General features: G+C 53.5%; 5 protein-coding genes across 5 annotated transcripts; 2 read left to right on the top strand and 3 right to left on the bottom strand.

The window, feature by feature from the left end:
- Positions 1-79: 79 nt before the first annotated feature.
- Positions 80-947, bottom strand: QC761_121597 (uncharacterized protein). The gene is made up of 2 exons (XM_062875435.1): positions 706-947; positions 80-626 (listed from the first exon to the last, which is right to left on the bottom strand). Exons 1-2 carry the CDS (start codon positions 870-872, stop codon positions 146-148), a joined length of 648 nt encoding a protein of 215 aa, XP_062730393.1. The 5' UTR covers positions 873-947; the 3' UTR covers positions 80-145.
- Positions 948-2,019: 1,072 nt separating this feature from the next.
- QC761_121595 (uncharacterized protein) lies at positions 2,020-3,497 on the top strand. The gene is made up of 4 exons (XM_062875434.1): positions 2,020-2,062; positions 2,124-2,222; positions 2,292-3,018; positions 3,073-3,497. The coding sequence occupies exons 3-4, from the start codon at positions 2,599-2,601 to the stop codon at positions 3,301-3,303; spliced, it is 651 nt and encodes a 216-aa protein (XP_062730392.1). The 5' UTR covers positions 2,020-2,062; positions 2,124-2,222; positions 2,292-2,598; the 3' UTR covers positions 3,304-3,497.
- Positions 3,498-4,686: 1,189 nt separating this feature from the next.
- On the bottom strand, positions 4,687-12,584 carry QC761_502090 (Type I Iterative PKS). Its single transcript, XM_062879445.1, has 5 exons — positions 12,223-12,584; positions 12,018-12,162; positions 11,697-11,965; positions 5,211-11,631; positions 4,687-5,152 (listed from the first exon to the last, which is right to left on the bottom strand). The coding sequence occupies exons 1-5, from the start codon at positions 12,406-12,408 to the stop codon at positions 4,992-4,994; spliced, it is 7,182 nt and encodes a 2,393-aa protein (XP_062730391.1). The 5' UTR covers positions 12,409-12,584; the 3' UTR covers positions 4,687-4,991.
- Positions 12,585-12,699: 115 nt separating this feature from the next.
- Positions 12,700-13,892, top strand: QC761_502100 (uncharacterized protein; the record flags this gene model as incomplete). Its single annotated transcript, XM_062879446.1, has 3 exons — positions 12,700-12,752; positions 12,778-13,019; positions 13,087-13,892. 3 exons carry the CDS (start codon positions 12,700-12,702, stop codon positions 13,773-13,775), a joined length of 984 nt encoding a protein of 327 aa, XP_062730390.1. The 3' UTR covers positions 13,776-13,892.
- A 325-nt stretch (positions 13,893-14,217) lies between these two features.
- On the bottom strand, positions 14,218-16,450 carry QC761_502105 (uncharacterized protein). The gene is made up of 4 exons (XM_062879447.1): positions 16,246-16,450; positions 15,671-16,192; positions 15,102-15,609; positions 14,218-15,031 (listed from the first exon to the last, which is right to left on the bottom strand). Exons 2-4 carry the CDS (start codon positions 15,812-15,814, stop codon positions 14,250-14,252), a joined length of 1,434 nt encoding a protein of 477 aa, XP_062730389.1. The 5' UTR covers positions 15,815-16,192; positions 16,246-16,450; the 3' UTR covers positions 14,218-14,249.
- Between the last annotated feature and the right edge of the window lie 521 nt (positions 16,451-16,971).

The following is a 16,971-nucleotide window of genomic DNA, read 5'->3' as shown; positions in this document are numbered from 1 at the left end:
CGGAGCGAAGCGTTCTCTGATTGAAGGAAGGCTACCCATCATCCAACCTTCCACTTCTTAACAAGATGGGATGTGAAAGTCGAGATAATAACCTCAATTGTAGATTTGCTAGAGAAGAAGACTCGATGATGGCTTTGATACATGACTAAAATTTATCCGCGATGAACTGGAGGATCTGAGTAATCTCATGTCGATTTGTCGTGATGTGGTATGTGCGGCGATACTGAGATGTCCTAACCGTGGCCGTATTGTCGACGTACAGGTAGGACGCTTGAGTGCCATTGTACTCAAGGAAGAGGCATTCAGGTCCTCGACCGCCCATCCCATAATTGCGTCCTTGATAACCCTGGGGCCGAGTCGCGATACAGCATTGTTGGACCTCGCTGGCAAGATTGTCCCAGTTGAAGTTGTTGCCCTTGCCTTCGAATGCGAGAATGAGTTTGATGTCGGCGACCCTTACCAGAGCAAGATCGAAGCGCCGCGGCGCCATTTGCTGCTCCGGCACCACGAGCCATGTAGGGCAGGGGAAGACGCTGCTCAGCACGGCGTTCCAGCCACCGTTGCTGATCGCCTCTTCGACCATCGCATTAGCGACGTTGGCGTCTGGCCAAGCCATTGTCAACGATCTGGGACAACGAAGGTCAGATGCACTCTAGTTAAGATATTGAAGCCGTGGACCTCAAAAACACGTATCGTGACACATACCTCTGACTGAGTGGATAGGGTAGAGAGGTAGGTGGGTGAATGAACCACAGCGGACGGCAGTGAAGTCCCACGTAGGTATTGCAAACAAACAGGATGTTGATCCAATAATGGTAGAGGCTTGCTTTCCTACCTAGGTAGCAATGTGAAAACACATTCTCGTCCCCCATCTTCTATCGACAAGCACGCATGCAGTTTGTTGCCGCCGGGTGGGAGAATGGCGCTTTGGCTGGTCTGGAAAATCATTGGCCCAAGCCCCTTGTAAATGCATCAAAAGATCTAGACCCAATATCCTCGGACATAATGCTCCTCAGATGTGAAACGGTGCCACCGGCCAGGCATCGGACCAACCACGTTCTGCCAAACGACAGTGTCTATGCGTTATGTTCTCGAACGTCGGGTGATGGCTGTTGAATCTCTCTTTTGGGAGGCCTGGCTTGAAAGATAGAAGCTGACTGTCTATTGATGCATGATGCGACCGCAGAGCATCAGTGTCGATCTTCTCGAGCGTCAAGTGATAGCTGTTTTATCTCTCTTTTGGGAGGCCTGGCTTGGAGGACTGAAGCTGAAGGTTACCTTACCGTATGCGAGCACCCTGCCCACGAATTCATCGAGAGCGGAAATAACTGGTACCACCGTTGCTTACACGCCCAAATACTGCCTACACAAAAGTCAAGATTATCGGCGATAATAAGGAGTTTTGGGAATAGTAATATTTACAGTTTGTACGGTTCTGGTTTGTGCATTGTAACGTGTTTAAAAGACGTCAGGTCTAAGTTGTGTGGTCTCCGTCTTGAGGCCGGGTGGCGAGGCAGGATGGCAACTGCATATCAGTATGCTCTCGGGGGTCGGGTGATAGTTGTTTCTATTCAAGACAAACTCGCCGAACTTCCGTTCCTTGTAGGCACGGGAAATGTACCTTTCGACAGCGCACCCGTAATTTTATATACCTGTAGGAAACACCACCATTACTGTCCATTGCTACATCGCCGTTCCCCGTCGCCGTCACCGTCACCGTCACCATCACCATCACCATCGCCGTCATAGTTACCGTCAACTACCTACCCACGGCCCACCTCGCTGTCGTCAAAGTTAAAGCCATGACCGTAACGTACTGGTGAGGTGCGTGGTAAGCGAAACAAAGACTGTATTGCAATGAAATCTGTAAAAGGTACATTGCAAAATGTTACCTGTCTGCAGGGTTAGAGCTTTGTATACCAAGGAAAAAGCAGCCCCACAAGGTACGGATTAACAGAGTGCACAGAACGGCAAGTGTCTCTCTTCTTCTTCCTCGTTTGGGGAGCCTGGCTTGCACAACAGAAGCTGAGAGTTGAGTGATGCATGACTTGGGCTGCAGGCAGTACGTTCCAGTGTCGCTTGATAGCTGAGTCTGGCTTGGAGGACAGAAGCTGAAGGTTCAGTGGTGCATGATGGCGGCTGCAGAACATGGAAAGTTGCTGCCGTCAAATCCGTAACTGGAATAGATTGTTGGCATCGTGGGAGCTGATGTCTCTCCACAGGTAAGATGGTCGGCTGAAGGACGATGTGGAGGCAATCCGGTTCGTTTAATGATGAAATCTCAAACACAGGGTTCGCAGTTACCCCATCACCCGCCACAGACCCAGTCTCAGATGAATCATTTGACGCCGAAGGTTCCGACTGGCATGCGATGGATCACCGTCGATGGGTACCCGGGGGGTTCCTGTGTACACGGCGGCAAGGAGGAAGGTTGAAAACACGGAGCTCCTCGAAGGCCCACTGTCACCCAGTTGTCTATAAAGAGCTCTGTTACCCAGCAAAACTTCAGACGTCCTTCAGATCTCCAGAACACACATCTTCCTTTCCCCATACTCACTTTATTGAATCCATCCCATCAGCAAGACACACCTGCCCATCATGACGACTCGCTATACTGTCCAGGTCGAGGAGGCTGACTCCGACATCAAGGCATTGCACGGCAATGCGTATCTGCTCCAGGTCGCCAAAGCTGTTGCAACTGGCGGCAAAGCCTCGTTCAATGTGGTCTACGCCTCCAAGCTCCTCGCTCCCCACATGAATGTTCAGTGGACCACGGTTTACGGCATCAACTGGGCCACCGAGATGCCGGCCCAAGGAGCGACCGTCATCTACAGTGGCAAATGGAAGCAGTGCAACCTGGGCGATTCCTACACCCTGACCCAGGACGGTGTTTGGGCTGCCACACAGGATAACCCCAATGCCAATGAGAAGGCCCTGAACATTGCCTCCAACGACTACGAAGTTCCGGTCCATGTCGTTGTCGGCGTGCAAGACCCCAACACCAAGATGTGGACACCGGTGAGTTGTTCGTCTACATCCTTGTTCTATCCTTGCTAACTCATCACCGTGCAGATCTGGTTTGGCAACAACAAGCTCTTGAAAGGTTCCCACGGAGAATATGAGCCGATTGAGACCGTCAAAATCTGGTATCAGCAGGGCGACCAGACCGCCACCATGATTTCCAGCCAGGCGACCTCAATCCAGTCTTACGATATGCCGGCTTCGCGCCCAGTTTACTTTTCGTATGACGCGGCCAAGGGCAAGTGGCGTACCCCTCAGGATGTCACCTTCAACTTCCCTTGAGTACCTCGGTACCTTACCTGAGGTGCCTAGCATGGCGACCTCGAACAAGACGGAGCTGGGCGATGGACGATGGAAGATGGGGGGACTGGTCAGGGGCACACGTATACAGTTCTCGGGAGAAAAGGAACAACAGACTACCTTAGATAGATGCCAGCACCAGTGGTAGTGACAATACAAGTCGTGTTGATCCGTGCTTCGTGGCGATGTTTCCAACCCCGCTGCTGAAAGATGTGGTTAAGGGGCTTGATTGAATACCTGGGTAGGCACGCCTCTGGAGGATGTACCTCTCGGCCGGACATTCCACTCATTCTTCCTGGGTCTTGAATCCCGCCCGTACCCAAAGTGTGTGTTGTCGTCATCCTACCGCCGAGATACTTCAAGGGTTCGGCACCTCATTCCGTTGAGAGTAGGGCAAAGTAAATGGAACGACACGGGTTTCCAACCCCATCAACATACATGGTGTGTTGATCGTCCTTGTAGATTATGAATGCGAGGCCATTTGAATGTCGCTGCAGATTGCTAGATAGGCGTGTTTAGCAGGAAGCGATTCGCATTAGCAAAATAGAATGTATCGGTGTAAGATAATACGGAAAGGGGCAATTAATTACTAACCCAACACGATATTGGAAAGGCTTGGTCCGCCAATCGCTCCCAAAGTTCCATTTAACTCCATATTTCCCAGGGAAGAGCCAGTTAGTTTCCTGTTATCTCCCAGGTTGTCAAGCCCCCGTTGGGGGTGGGGTTGCAGTCACCGCCAGCGCCGGGTCTGGGATTATGGTTGCAGTCCCCGTCGTTGGCGCAATACTGGTGCGTGTTTGGGTGGTTAGTGCTTGCGATATACATGGATGGGATGGGAGAGGACTCACGACCAGGGCTGAGTAGTTGATTCCGCAGCTGACAAAGTGGAAGCCTTCTACTGCCTGGCGTTTGCTGGTGCTGGTTGCGCTGTGGAGGTCTACTGTGACTGGCTTTAGGGGAGATCTGACTGAGAAGGAAAAGGGAGTGCGAGGAGGGCGTAGATGAAGGAGGGGATCATGTTGGGTCTTTTGTGGTGATAATGTTAGGGTAGTGAGGACTCAAATGTTGGAGAGGACAGGAGGATGAGGAAATATTGGGATTGCTTGGAGGGGAGACATGGCTATTTCTACTTGATATGTGCTCGCCGTAAGAAGGACAATGCGCAATAAAGTTGATAAGAATCAGGAGTTGCTTTGGACTCGGTCCCGATGGGATGCTGAACCGATATTGACTCAATAGTCAACCATGGTTCCTGCAATACAGATTACACTGCTCCACATCATCAGTTCTTTTGTACCATTGCAAGAAGCTCGTATCATGCTGGCCTGTCAGCAACATGGCTTCCGGCAACAACTTCATTGTATCCGAGGATCCATATCTCAGAAAGCCAGGCTCACTTGATTCTGACTTCAAGAGCTGGGAGGGGTAAAGCTGTTCTGGGCCAAAGAGGCAGGTGATGACGCAGGTGAGTTCGGCACTTCCGTGTTGATTCTCAAATCATCGGATGTCTGAGCCTGGTGGTTCGAAAGGTTGGGTGGCGTTTGGGACAATTCAAGATGTGTATCCGCTATCTATGAACTATTATCGTTTATCACCAACGCCTATTTCCCCCCTGGTACTTCCCTGGTAACTAATTTTGTAAGTGATCTCCTCTACCTCTCCACAATCTATCAGATAGCCTCAGCATCCAACTTGACCAGCCCACTCTTCGTCACAATCTTGACTGCAAGCTCGGCCACGGGCGTCGAACTCAACAACTCAAACACAGAAATATCACTCTGCATCTCCCTCAAACACAAGTTCCTGATCTCAACCGCTTTGAGCGAGTCCACTGTGCCCATGTCAGTATCCCGATTAAACATTTCACACGTCGACGTGGGGGCACGTACCTCCAAATTCCGGCAAGGGCTTCTGCGCATCAACCTCGCCCACCTCAACCCCAATCGCAACAGCAATCTGCAACTTGATGTACTCCTCCACCGCAGCAGCCGCCTCACCGACACTCGACGCTCGACTCAACACCTCCCCGATCTTCTCCGTCTTCCCCCCTGCCTGACCCCCGCTCTTGTCCGACTTCACGACCCGCAGCTCAAACTTCTTGTCTTTTGCGAAGCCAGTACCGTTCTCATCCCGGATGAGGGCGTCACCTAGTCCGAGGACGAGCTGTGCGGGGATGTTGCCACCGTCGGCGGTGCTCCCTCTCATGATGGACTTGAGCACGACGCGGAGTTCGTCGAGTGTGGTCTGGAGTCCGTTCCAGCCGTGTTGGTAGCGGTGGAGGTAGCCTTCCAAATCACCGAACTCACCTGCCTCGGTGAAGTGAGAGGAGTCAGCTACCAACCCGACATCAATACTTGTCGCGGCAATCCGAAGGTGGGTTCGGGCCCAGAGGGCTAGGGCATCCTCGAACGTGTTGCCTGAGGCGTAGTTTGCTTGGGCGGTGTTGCCTATCACACCGGTAATTGACGACAGCAAGATAAAGAAGGGCTGCTCATCTGGCCAGAGTTGAGCAAGGAGGTTCCGGGAGCCGGCCGACTTGGGAGCAAATGCGCGGGACCACTTGGTATGGGTCATGTTATCGAAGATGCCATCTTCCAGAACCATGGCGCACTGGATCACACCAGCGATTTTGTGCTTGGCGCTTCGGAGGTGGGAGAAGACCTTGGAGACAGAGGTGGAGTTGGTGACGTCGCAAGGGAAGGCCTCGGCTGTGATGCCGTGGGAACGAAGGCGGGCAAGGTCGGATTGGTTCTTCGTACCGCCCGAGCGGGAGAGGAAGATGAGGTGCTTGGCTCCTTGCGCGATCATCATGTCGGCGATGTTGAGACCTAAAGCTCCGAGACCGCCGGCGATGATGTAGGTTGCGGAGGGGTCGAGTTGGAGTTCAGGGGCTGGGGCGGGAGGGATGAGGACTGAGGGGCTCCCTTGGAGGGACAGTACAACTTTCCCGTGAGCTTGTGTTGTGGCGGTTTGCAGTGCTTGAGAAGCATCGCTGGCGGAGAAGACGGTGGTAGGTGTGATGGGCCTGATGGTGTTGGTTGAGAGGATGTCAAAGGTTTGTTGGAACAGGCTCTTGACGATGTGAGGCTTTGCCTGAGCCACGCCGTCCATGATGACACGAACGATGGATACATTCTTCTTGCCGGATGGAGGGCTGATGCTGCCGGTAGACTCACTGCTTCTGAGATCGATGAAGACCCCAAAATCACCAAGCGTGGCCAGGGATGCCGAAACAGCAGCATCTGCTTCGTTCGCGAGCACAACATCAACACCACGACCCCCTGTCTGGTTGCCAATAGCGGGAATAAAGTTCAACAACCCAGCATCAAATATGCGCGTCGCAGGTAAGCCGTGCTGTTCCACAAGGATGGCTTTCTCCCCGTTGGAGCTGACCAAAGCAAAGACGACAGCTCCAAGGTGTTGAGCAATCTGAATGGCTGCTTGTCCTGGAGCGCTGGCAGCAGAGTGGATGAGCACCGTCTGACCTTTGTCCAATCTTGCGACATGAGACAAGGCATACAAAGCAGTAATGAATGCGCTTGGCAATGCCGCGGTCTTCTCTGAAGGAATGCTATCCGGAACGGGGGCCACCAAACTGACATCCTGACGAACGTGAGTTCTGCACCCATGTCCCTTCAAGACAGCAACACGCTGGCCAACAACGAGCGACTTTACTCCGCCTCCGAGACGAGATACCACACCAACTGCATCCACGCACCTATCGAGTACAGTAATGGAGTCATCGTCAACAGTGCCAGTCAGCGAGAAGGTGTTGCCACTGCTCAGCCCAACGAACTCGACTTGTACCTCCACCTCAGTGATACCAAGCGGTAGTGATGCCTCCTCGTCCTCAACCCAGACAATCTTCTTCTCAGCCCCTACGACAATCGGCTTCAGCGGCTTACCGCCTTTGAGAGGTCCAAGGACAGGCTGCTTTGTCCCATCAGCAAGCTGCAAATCCCCGTCAAATCCGACATCGGCCACAGCACGAGGGATGTGAACTTTGCCTTCGAACTCGGCATATTCCATCTCGGCCCCCTCCAAAAGCGAAGCCCGCCACACGAAGGCGATAAGCTCGGCACTTGAGAGCGTCGTGCTGTCAAAGCCAGTGGAGAGATCGAGATGGGGCAAGGATGCGAGGGTATACTCATTGCGCAAGACACGAAGCAAGCCTTGAGCTGCGGCGAACTCTACGCCTCCTGCCCATGATTGTAGGACACCGCCATGGGTCAGCCAGAACAGATGGTCCACGGAGGAGATGAGTGACTTGAAGCTTGTGAACTCGTTTTCGTTCCATGAGTAGATGAAGGGTTTATCGGACTCGAGGAGGGAGATCACGTGTTTGCCGGTGAGGTCGAGGGTGGTGAGGTCAGACAAGGTGATGGTGTTGATGTCGTTGATGCCACTAGCAGAGAGCACTGTTGTGAGATTGGAGGCCAACGCTGAAGTTTGCTTGGAAGTGGGAGATGGAAGAAGAAGGCAGACTTCCAGCGGAACTGTGGCTTCTTCAGCCGCAAATGCAAACACCACCGCTGCATCGCCGTTCCCTTGGAGGAGGAGAGACAACTGGTGCCCCTCTGAGCTAAAGGCCTCAACATTTTTCTCGCCAATGAGAACGATATGAGATTGCGGAAGGAGAGCCAGCTTCTGCAGCTCCGTGGAGAAGTCGGGGTAGCTGTCGGTTCCAATCACCAAGACCAAGTCGTAACCCTTGCTTGACGCGGGCGGTTCGGCGTCGCCAGAGATGTCCCACAGATCGACAGGCTCAGCATTCGGAACTAATGCACGGAGTTGTTCCACACCAGAGGCAGAGGTTGACACAGCTTTGACACTCTGGAAGCCCTCACGGCTGCGGACACGACGCCACACATCGCCCACAATCTCCGAGGTGCCAGGACATTGTCCCCTCGCAACAACCAAGACCTCCCCAATAGCCTTCTTGCGCTGCAAGAGATCAAACCAAGCGGACAGCTGAGCTGGTAACGACGCATCAGTCGACACACCCACAAGCTGTTCGCTTGTCTTGATGAAGTCGGTATCCTGAGTCCAAGTGACACGAGCGCACTTCTTCTTCAAAGTGTCCTCCTGGGAGCCGGAAGTTCCAGCATCATCAGCAGATGTGACCTGGCGAAGAGCAAATCCGTTGATGACCATCTTTGGCCCAGACCACCTCTCGTCCGAAATCACCAGATCCCCCACCAGTTCGCGGCCACCTCCGCTCTTTCTTGTCAGCTGGCCGTACCCTAGGAACTTTGACCCGGCGCCGTGGGGTTGCTCGCTGGCAACGAACATGTCGTCTATGCTGTACGGCACTGCAGCCTCGTCGATGGGACGGCCGTCGTTGAAGCCTGCCAGCAACAAATGGAAGATTGCGTCCATTGTGGCGGGGTGCATGACGTGGGGGTACTCAAAGCTCATGGGCATGACGGAGGCAGTATCTGGGATGATGACCTCGCCGTGGGCGGCGTGTTGGGCTGGGACTGCAAACAGCGAAGTGACGTTGCGGAATAGGGGCCCGTATTCCATGCCGATTGTCTCGAGCTGGTCGTAGAACTCGTCAACGTCGATTTCTTCGGCGCCAGAGTCGGAGAAGAGCTGCTTGTATCTGGCCGTGTGCAGGGCCCAGGGGTCAACGGCTGTACCTGCGTCTTCTACCTCGCTTGAGCCGCTGGCGTCGTACTCGAGGGAGATTGTACCATGGCAGTGACAAGTCCAAGAGTCCCCGGTGGTGGAGTAGATTGTGAAGCCGAACTTGCCGGGGATGTTAGGGTCAGGATGAAGGCTGAGAGATGTTTCGACTGCGGGTTCATCTGCTGCTGTGACGACGAGGCCGCGCTCAAAGCGGATGTTGCTGTAGCGGAAGCCGTGGACATTTTTTGTTGGGTCGGAGACTTGGAGGGCACCTTCCAACGCCATGACAAGCATCCCTGCGCCGGGGTAGAGGACTGTTCCGGTGATCTTGTGGTCTTCTATCCAGGGGTTCTCCGTGATTCGGAGGTGATTGCGCCATTTGGGCTCCATGCTGTTTTGCATGTCAACCGGGACGCCCAGAAAGTCAGTTCGGGGGAATTTGGGGGAGCGGTTGGACTTCGTGATGTAGCCCTCGTGCCAGAAGCGGCGGGAGTGGTTCCAAGGGTAGGCGGGCAGGTCAGTCAAGGCTTTGTGCTGGAGTTTTGTGTCGGGAAGGTCGAAGGAGTCGACGATTGCAGAGAGCTCAACCGTGTGGCCGAGAGCCCAGAGCTGAGCAGCAGCAGAGAGTGATGTTTCTCTTGCGTCTTTGCCACGGAGGAGCAGTGACATGTAGGGTGTCTCTTTGATGGCTTCCGAGTTGCTCGCTGCCATGATCTGATTGACAGGCCCCTGCAGTGCGGAGTGAGGGCCGATCTCGAGGATGCCGCCCCAGCGAACGGGGACTGGTCTTCCACGACCAGTGGTGGATGCCACAGTGTGGGCGAGAAGGGCTGATAACGCTGCCGAGAACTCGACAGGGGAGGTCAAGTTGGCAACCCAGTATTGAGCACTGAGCTCTTTTGGTGAAACGATCTTGCCAGTCAGCGAGGAGTACATGACTGTCTTGTTGGCGTCAGCCCCTTCGGCAGTGGTATCAATGTGGCCAATACGCTCGAGATAGCCTTGAGCAACGGCGCGCATGTGAGGCGAATGGTATGCCGTCTTCACTTTCAGTGTCCGCGCAAATTTGCCATCAGCCGAAATCAGCTTCTCAAGGGTATGGATGGCATTAAGATCACCCGACAGAGTAACACTGGACGGGCTGTTGATGCAAGCAATGACCGCAGACTGTGCTGGGACCTTTGTCAAATATTCGTTAGCTTCTTCACGGGAAAGGCCAGCGGCCAACATTGCTCCTTGTCTGGTAACCGTTGCAGAGCTGAGACCCCTGACGTAGGCAATTTTGACGGCATCAGCGTGGTTGATGTAACCCGCGGCGTAGGCAGCACCGATTTCACCACTCGAATGTCCAACTGTGGCCCGAGGCTTGATCCCCCAAGACCGAAGCAAATCGACGAGGGCGACCTGGAGGACAGTGCAGAGCGTCTGGCTGTACTCAGATAACTGCATCTTGGAACCAGCTGTCTTGGTGAGCTCCTCGACCGCATCCCAGGCGCAGCCGAGATTGGCCAGATAGACTTGAGAGGCTTGGACACTCTTGTCAAAGACTGGGTTGCCGAGGAGTTCCCGTCCCATGGCTGGCCATTGGGCTCCTTGTCCTGTGAACACCCAGACCAGGTTGTTGTCCTGTCGGGCTGAGCGCTTGATCTTTGGAAGCCCTTTAGAAAGCTTCCCTGTCAGCTCCGATAAAGTTGAAGCAACGGCAAAGCTCCTGAAGTCGAGGTGAGATCTTCGGGAAGCCAAAGTGTACGACAGGTTGCTGAGATAGTGGGAATCCTTTTCGGCAGAATGAGCGGCGCCAAGTGCCTTTGCGTAAGCATCAGCCAGGCGAGGGATGCCAGCCTGGTCCTTGGAGCTAAGCAGGAACAGCCGCGGCGTGTCAGCTACTGGGTGATGTCCATTAGCATAAGCACCATCACGTTCCCAGACGATGGTGTTGTGGTTTCCTGCCAACCCACGCTCGGCAAGATAGTGGTGAGCGTCATCAAGAATTGCGTGGGCATTGGCGCCGCCAAATCCGAACGAATTCACGCTGATCCGGCGTTGCCCAGGGGTAGGCCACTGTGCTGTCTCCTGTGGCAACGCCAAATTCCACTCTTTGAGTTTCAACTTGGGGTTGATGGTCTCAACGCCATATGTCGGAACGAGCATGCCATTTTCCAGGCAAGCAATAGCCTTGAAGACGCCTGCCAGACCAGAGCAGCCTTCGGTGTGGCCCACGCTGGGCTTGATGCTACCAATGTAGAGAGGGCCAAGGCCAGCCTCCTTCCGAGCCACGCCGAATGTTGTGGCTAAGGCTTCCAGCTCTATCGGGTCGCCAACTGGTGTGCCTGTGCCGTGGCACTCAAAGTACTGGGTGTCTGTGAGAGGGAGACCGGCCGCAGCGTAAGTGTCTCTGATCAAGTCAGCTTGAGCGACCGAGCTCGGTTGTGTGATACTTGGTGTCTTGCCGTCGGCGTTCGCACCAGTACCGCGGATGACAGCCCGGATGGTGTCACCGTCTCGAATAGCGTCAGAGAGGCGCTTGACGATGAGGGAGCCAATACCCTCGCCACGACCATAACCGTTCGCTCGGTCATCGAAGGTGTGTGATATCCCTTCAGGGCTGAGCATGTGCATCGCTGAGAGCTGATGCATGGTGTTGGGGACAAGGAGAAGGTTTACCCCAGCAACAAGTGCCTATCAGCAAGGTCAGAACATCATACCACGGTGAGGGACTGAAGTTGGACAGAGATTCAACGTACCGAATCCGTCTCCTTCGTCCTCAGCGACTGGCATGCGAGGTGCAGCGCGTACAGACTGGACGAGCAAGCGGTGTCCAGGGTAAGGCTAGGCCCTTTGAGCCCAAAGAACCACGATACACGATTGGCTGTCATAGCCTCGCTCGTTGCTGACGCAGCATTGTGACCAATGTCATGTATGTCGTGGAGTGAGAGCATCTCGTAGTCGTTTGTCATGCAACCCACATAACAGCCTGTCCGTGAGTTCATGAGGTTCTCCACTGGTATTCCAGCTGCGGGTAGATGTCAGCATCATGTTGGCCCCTTGGCACAAAGGAAACTCACCATTCTCGATGCTCTCATAGCTGACTTCAAGAAGCAGTCTCTTCATGGGGTCCATTGCTGCCGCTTCTTTGGCAGTGGTAGAAAAGAAGGGCGCATCAAAGTGGGCTACGTCTTGCTTGAGAAAGTACCCATGTTTGACGGCAATCTGGTTACCAAGTCAGTCAACACGTACCGCCAACGTACTTTTCTTCAGGGATTAACTTACACCCCCTTTTCTGTCTGGATCAGGATGGTGCCAGACATCAGCATTCCACCTCTCAGCAGGTATCTTGCCATGACCAGTCTTGCGGTTGCTGATCATGTCCCACAGGGTCCCCAAGGACGAGACCTCTCCAGCGAGACGGCATGCAGCGCCAATGATGGCGATGGGTTCTTGCTGACTGTTATCCATTGCTGCGGGCTGAAGCTTTTTCTGCTTGTCTTCTGATACCTGCTCTATCTCTGTCGGATCCTGGTCATTCAAGACGGACCATGGGGAGACAATGAAGCCGTTTTGTAAAGTCTTGCTCCCATCACGAAGGCATATCCAGACAGTACTGTGCGACTCTGTGTGAAAAGTGATCGTCAGTCCACCCGTCTGTAAGTGTTACGGACCGAGTTGATGCAGTGTTATCGCGAGTGAGGCTTGGCTGTCCGACATTAAGTCCGGGTGGCTGTGTGACGGAGAGGGCCAAATGGGGTAATGGGCAGCAGGTACGCAGAGCCTGCAAGCGAGCATTCCTCGACGGGCTATCTGTATGCATGTTCCCCATTCAGTCAGCCCTGTTCATATTTCTTTTCAGTTTCTGTTGTTTACTTTTCCAACGTTCAACTTGAACGGTTTGTTGCATTTCCTTGGTGTATCATTCTTACCAACCTTCACCATGCGTGTGTTGTGTCTCCACGGAGTAGGCAGCTCGGGGAAGATGTTGGAGGCCCAGCTCCGGCCATTTCTCAAGGCAGTCGATCCAAGCTTTGACTTTGTCTTTGTGGATGGGCCTTTCCCTTGCGAGCGAGGTCCTGGTAAGTGCCTCAGATCAACCACAAGTACTTGAGTTTGGTAGCGGAAAACTAACATCGCAATCAACAGGCATGGCCGCCTTCGATGGTCCTTTCTTCTCTCACACGGCTGGGTACTCACCAGAACAAATGATCGAAGCCCATGAGCACCTCGACAGGACAATTGACGACCTCGGTCCCTTTGATGGCATCCTCGGCTTCAGCCAAGGCGGTGCCCTCGCCCTCTCCTACCTCCACAGAAAGCAAACACAGAATGAACTCCGCCCTTTCAAGTTCGCCTTGATCATGTCGTCTGTCATCCCCTGCTCCGCCGATGTCGGTGTCTGTGAGGAGGTTATCCAAAGTCTCTGCGATCAAACGGATCCTTCAGCAGTCGATCAGGACCAACGTGTCTTTGTCGAGCTTCTCGATCGCACTGTGGGAGAGGCCAGAAAAAACAATGCCCTCTTGCCGGATATTGACCTTAGCATCTATGAGGCCGGGGGTGATCCGTCATTAGCGCCAAGGATTATGCACCCTTCGTTCGTCAAGCAGAAGATCTGGATCCCGACTGTTCATGTCGCGGGTAAAAAGGACTACAGCTTCATGAGGGCCATGTCGGACGTGGCGTATGCTGTTTGTGAGCCCAAGCTGGCGAAGAAGATGGTGCACAGCGGTGGCCACCAGCCACCACAGAAGCCGAGCGAGGTGAAGGAGGTGATCAGGGCTTTGGACTGGGCTATTGGGATGAGCGATCGTTTTGCGCACTGGAATCTTTAGTCTGGGGGGGTTGGTCCTGTATAAACACTTCTTTTGTGTAAAGCTTTGGACAGTAGACAGATAGCTGAGGATTTTGTGTTAGATATAACCTAGACATGTAGATGATGTAGAGGTACAAGATCAAGAATTAGTTTTAGATGTTGGATATTCTTTGGGCCCTTGGATGACCTTGTCATATAACGTACCTCGGTTGTGACGCTCCCTCAAGCTGTTTTGACACCTGAGTCTTTCTCAATCCTGTCGAAATTCTCTATGATTCGCAGCATTTTAGCTCGTGCAAGAAGTTGACAGGAACATGACGTGGTTTGTTCATTATTTTCCAGGCAACAAACTGAAAACTTAGCGGAAGGTGTGGTGTTTTGGGAAAAAAACAATCACCCACCAGGCAGAGCGAGACAAAGATGCTGGTCGGCTACCAGTCCACAACAACACATTTCCATCGCAGCAAGACCACGTCGTTGGTAGGTATCTGCTCTAATACATGTTATCTACACTGTCAACAAACGAACGATCCTGTCTTCCACGCAACAAGACTTGCAAGGCGTTGACCTTGTTCCTCGCCTCCGCCAGCAGCGTCAAGTGTCCCTTCCGAATGCCCGGGCGTGTCTTCAACCTCGCGATTATCTGCGCAAAGTCGTCTATCTGGACCATCACAAGACAGCCAAGCACCTCGACTTGCTCCTTGAGACTTTCGATCTGGTACGTCGAGAACCTCAAGTCCCCCACTCCCCCACCATCTTTCTCCGAGCCCCGAGCTCGCTTGAGGTCTGCATAACATACTGCCAATCGTTGGCACATTGTGCTCGTGTATTTTGCAGACATGGCCAAGAGCATGTTGATTTCCCGTGCCTCGACACAGCGCTCACAATCAAGAATGTCAGTGCATTGTGTGAGTGCATCGCGGAAGTCGCCCAACAAGATATCCATCCGCACACGGTCACGGTCACCTGCCGCCGCTTTTGTACCCAGCTCCTCAAGGAGACATGCTGCGAGCTGGAGACAACCACACGAGCCGCTCGTCACGGATAACTCGGCCATATGCGCCATCTGTGTATCTTCGGCAGTCGATGGGGTGGCAGGATTGTGGCTCGATGGGCATGATGACAATGGTGATAGATGCCTGAGCGTTTCCCGGTGGTTGGAAGCATTCTTGTTAGATGGATTTCTTTCGGGAATTGAGGTCGGGGCCTCGAACAGGACCATGTGATCCGGGAGGTTCACAAGAGCCGGAGTTGTAGGTGCTGAGTGTTTGAGGGCTGCACAGATCGGTCAGAGCTTTTATGCTAACGACGAGGCGATGGCAGACAAAACAAAGGAACAACTCACCATCGACATAATTGTCATTCCCACTATCCACAGTGCCAAAGCTCAGCATGTCGGTATTGAAATGGTGGAAATCGTCCACCCTTCCCGGGATCGAGGGAAATTCTGACTCCAAAATGCCGTTGGTGTCCAACCAGTCGTCCAGTCTGTCATTACTGCCTTGCCCTTCACCAGAGTGCGGTGAGATGGGAGTAGCCAGACCATGACCGCCAAACTCTTGGTACCAGTAACTATTACTCTTCATCTCTTGATCCAAAAGTTGCGGGTCGACTCCTGGCGCTGACCCGTCTCCCTCTTCAGATGTTCCACGTTTGCTGAACTTTAGACCCTGATCCTGCTCATTCGACGGCTTTGAATCTGACTTTGGCTTTTGGGACTGGGTGCCGGTGCCAGTCTTGTCACCACCAGTTCCGGCTCGGGTCTTCCGTCGTGGCTCACGCCGAGGGTACCTGCACTGGGTTCCTACAGCCTGGCATCGATTACAACCCGAGGCCTGACCACTGCATCGAACCTGCATAACTTTGTGAGCCTCGATACTTCATCGGGATCGGCAAGGGGGGTGCCCCACGTACTTTTCTCGACCTGCAAAACTCACAGGAGACATGAGGTTTCTCTCGACTGTTTCGGCTCAGCGCCGATGATAGATCTCTGTTCTCCACAAACTTTAACGGTGTCTGTTGCCGAACATCATGCGCTACGTTTAATGTACCAAACATTGTTTTGGTTTGCTGAGGTATAGGTCTGACACCGGGAAATTCAGTAGGCTGGCTCGCTGATCACTTTCCAGGAATTGACAACACCCAACAACAGCCATGCGCGTGGATGGGAGACTCTCAAGCTATTATACCATACAACATGATGATCAACAATACTGCAGGCATACGGGGCCTGCCCGCATGTACGTTGTCCCAGGTCCAGGACCCCCACAGCCATCCTCGCGGGTCCAAGTCGGTCGCACACCTCCCGGCTTTTTGCATCCCTACCTTTAGCTGTCGCCACGAGGGACGGGAACGGCCTGTCACCACCTCAGCCCTGGGAATCGTACTGTACATTGAGAATCCAACATTCGATCTTGTCGATCGTTGGGTACCAGCCTGCAAGGGTCAATCCTATGTGCCTCAAAGTACCAGCATGCATGCCTGCCTACCTAGCTATGCATCCACGTAGGACAGTTATACTCGGGGGGCCGGGATCTGGGTATTTGAAACACAATGGCTTCATTAGGTCCCATAGTACGAACGCGCGAATGAGCCCACAAACAGCCGGGGAAACAAATTCTCGGTCGCACTGCAGTCTACACACCAAATATCAGCTTCCGAGTTTGGGTGAGGTGGTCAGCACCAGATGTGGAAGTGGGAGGTGTTATCCGGACCCGGACCAAGGAGGCTGAGCAGATCCAATGCAGCAATTACGACTGCGTTGTTACCGTTGATTTGAGACATACGGCCCACCACTGGGAAGGTTACACCACCGCTGCCTGGAGTTTGAAAGATTCATCTACAGCCGCTGGCCAGATAGCAAGAAACGCTTTTCCATGTGCCGGCGGGGAAATGAGCTGGGATCTGCAGTTTAAGACCGAGGTGGAAGCTGGTTCAGGAGCAAAACTTACCGCTCATCACAGGGAGATGTTCAAGACGTGCAGCAGTGCGAGGAGGTGCAAGCAACCTGAAATGCGAGAAGTACGAGGTGTTGCGTGCCTGGCATCTGTCAACCCAGAAATTAGAAGCAGCAGGTGTTGTCCCACACGCACTATCTACATACCGTTTCTGGTAACCTCGGTGGGCTCTCGACTCAATCTGCACACCGAACACCCCTTGCCGGAACCCCGAGTCACTACGAAACTTGGGCGGAGTTTAGTTGATTTAGACTTTGG

Source organism: Podospora bellae-mahoneyi, chromosome 5 (genome assembly GCF_035222275.1).
Source record: "Podospora bellae-mahoneyi strain CBS 112042 chromosome 5, whole genome shotgun sequence".
NCBI classification, from domain to species: Eukaryota; Fungi; Ascomycota; class Sordariomycetes; order Sordariales; family Podosporaceae; genus Podospora; species Podospora bellae-mahoneyi.
This window is presented reverse-complemented; position numbering and strand designations above follow the sequence as displayed.